The 2,503-nt window shown below is 59.3% G+C and overlaps 1 protein-coding gene across 1 annotated transcript; it reads right to left on the bottom strand.

The window, feature by feature from the left end:
• Positions 1-567: 567 nt before the first annotated feature.
• LOC111256695 lies at positions 568-1,767 on the bottom strand (the record flags this gene model as incomplete). Its single annotated transcript, XM_022825084.1, has 3 exons — positions 1,573-1,767; positions 967-1,533; positions 568-780 (listed from the first exon to the last, which is right to left on the bottom strand). Coding segments are annotated over exons 1-3 (975 nt in total), but the record flags the coding sequence as incomplete, so codon positions are not given.
• Between the last annotated feature and the right edge of the window lie 736 nt (positions 1,768-2,503).

Here is a 2,503-nt window from a genome sequence, read left to right as displayed (position 1 = left end):
TGATTCGCAGAAGAACAAAACTGGTAGCCCCCGAGGGGTATGCGGCCCTGGGACGAGGCCAGGGTCGGATGCCCCTGAGCTTAAAAAGAAAGACAGGAAGTGACGGCAAGTTTATGCAGAACATGGAAATAAAAGCTATGGGTAAAAGCGCCTTAGCTGTTCTATGTTCCAGGCGTTGCTGAAGATTTGCCCGTCGGGAGTCGCCAACTTGTAGGTGCCTAGCCGTAGTACTTGTACGACGATGAACGGGCCTTCCCACGGGGGAGTCAACTTGTGCCGACCCCTGTTGTCCTGGACGAGGCGGAGCACTAGATCACCAACGCTGAAGGCGTGGCCTTGTATCCTGCGGTTGTGGTAACGCCGTAGGGCCTGCTGGTACTTAGCCGAGTGTAGAAGGGCTACGTCGCGTGCTTCGTCAAGTTGATCTTGTGCGTCCTCGAGCGATGCCTGGTTTCCCTGTTCGTCGTATGCTTTGACCCTCGGTGACCCGTACTCTAGGTCGGTGGGCAAAATGGCCTCTGACCCATAGATCATGAAGAACGGGGTGAAGCCCGTTGCTCGGCTGGGGGTCGTCCTCAAGCTCCAGAGGACTGCTGGAAGCTCCGCAACCCACCGTCCACCGAACATTTTAAGGCGGTCGAAGATCCGTGGCTTGAGACCCTGGAGTATCATGTTGTTGGCTCGTTCGACTTGGCCGTTCGTGCGGGGGTGCGCCACCACCGCCCAATCCACTCGAATGTGGTGGTCGTCGCAGAACTGGAGAAATCTCTTCCCGGTGAACTGCGTGCCGTTGTCGGTGATGATGGAATTTGGGATCCCGAAGCGGTGGATGATGTCGGTGAAGAACTGTACCGCCTGCTCGGACCTGATTTGCGCCACTGGTCTTGCTTCGATCCATTTGGAGAACTTGTCGACAGCGACGAGTAGATGGGTGAAGCCCCCGGGCACCTTTTTGAAGGGTCCGACGAGGTCCAGCCCCCAGACCGCAAACGGCCACGTGATGGGGATGGTTTGCAACGCCTGTGCGGGCAGGTGAGTTTGGCGGGCAAAGAACTGGCATCCTTCATAGGTGCGGACTACCTGGGTAGCATCCGCGACCGCGGTTGGCCAGTAAAATCCTTGTCGGAAGGCGTTGCCAACAAGTGTCCTTGGCGTAGCATGGTGACCACAAGCCCCGGCGTGGATATCCTGGATCAGCGCATTTCCCTGCTCGATCGGGATGCAGCGCTGGAGGATCCCTGTGTGACTTCTCTTGTAGAGCTCCTGATCAACGATGGTGAAGGATTTTGCACGGCGCGCGATCCTGCGGGCTTCTGTTTTGTCCGCCGGGAGCGTGCCGCGGACAAGGTAGTCGAGGTACGGGGCTCTCCAGTCGATTGGGGGGTCGGCCCCCGCCGCGGGGTCTGCCGTGATTTCCATGACCACGGGGTTGGATGGCTTGGCTTCCCGAGCCGAGTCGGGTAAGGCAGCGTTGATTTCATCGGGACCGGTGCTCGGGTCCGGGACAGGTGGCGCGTTGCCGACCTCCCCCGGCTCGGGTCCCGACCCCAGGGCTGGGCATGCCTTGCCGACCCCTGCCGGCTCTAGGTAACGGATTGAAGGCTTCAACTGGTCGCTAACGAAAACACCATCGGGGACGGGCATCTGGCCGGATGCCGCCTTCTCCAGCTCGTCAGCGGCTTCATTGAAGCGCCTTGCGACGTGGTTGAGCTCCAACCCGTCGAACTTGTCCTCGAGCTTACGGACCTTGTTGCAGTAGGCTGCCATTTTGGGGTCGTGGCAGCTCCACTCCTTCATGACTTGCCCGACGACCAACTGGGAATCGCCCCGGACGTCTAGCCGACGGATGCCCAGCTCGATGGCGATGCGGAGCCCGTTGAGTAGGGCTTCATACTCAGCGACATTATTGGATGCACGAAAATGGAGGCGGATCATGTACCTGATGCGCACGCCCAACGGAGAGACGAAGACGAGGCCTGCTCCGGCGCGGGCCCTCATCAGTGACCCGTCGAAGTACATCGTCCAGCACTCCTGCTCTTCTGGCGCCGATGGTGCTTGTACCTCCGTCCACTCAGCCACGAAGTCGGCAAGTACCTGGGACTTGATGGCGGTGCGGGGGACGTAGGTGATACCCTGGTCCATAAGCTCAAGCGCCCACTTCGCGATCCTTCCTGTTGCATTTGGGTTCCGGATTACTTCACCAAGCAGGAATGAAGAGACGACCGTTACCGGGTGGGAGGTGAAGTAGTGACGCAGCTTCCTCTTTGTGATGAGGATGGCGTAGACGAGCTTCTGGATCTATGGATATCGTGTCTTGGACTCGGACAAGACTTTGCTGATGAAGTACACCGGGCGCTGTACCTTAAGAGCGTGCCCCTCCTCCTCCCGCTCCACCACTAGGGCTGCGCTGACCACCTGGGTGGTCGCCGCGACGTAGAGCAGGAGGGTCTCGCCGTCGGCGGGCGGGACTAGAATTTGGGCCTTCGTCAGGAGGTCCTTGAGT

This window comes from Setaria italica, chromosome III (assembly GCF_000263155.2).
Source record: "Setaria italica strain Yugu1 chromosome III, Setaria_italica_v2.0, whole genome shotgun sequence".
NCBI lineage: Eukaryota > Viridiplantae > Streptophyta > Magnoliopsida > Poales > Poaceae > Setaria > Setaria italica.
The sequence above is the reverse complement of the archived record's forward strand: the minus strand, read 5'-3'. Positions and strand labels throughout refer to the sequence as shown.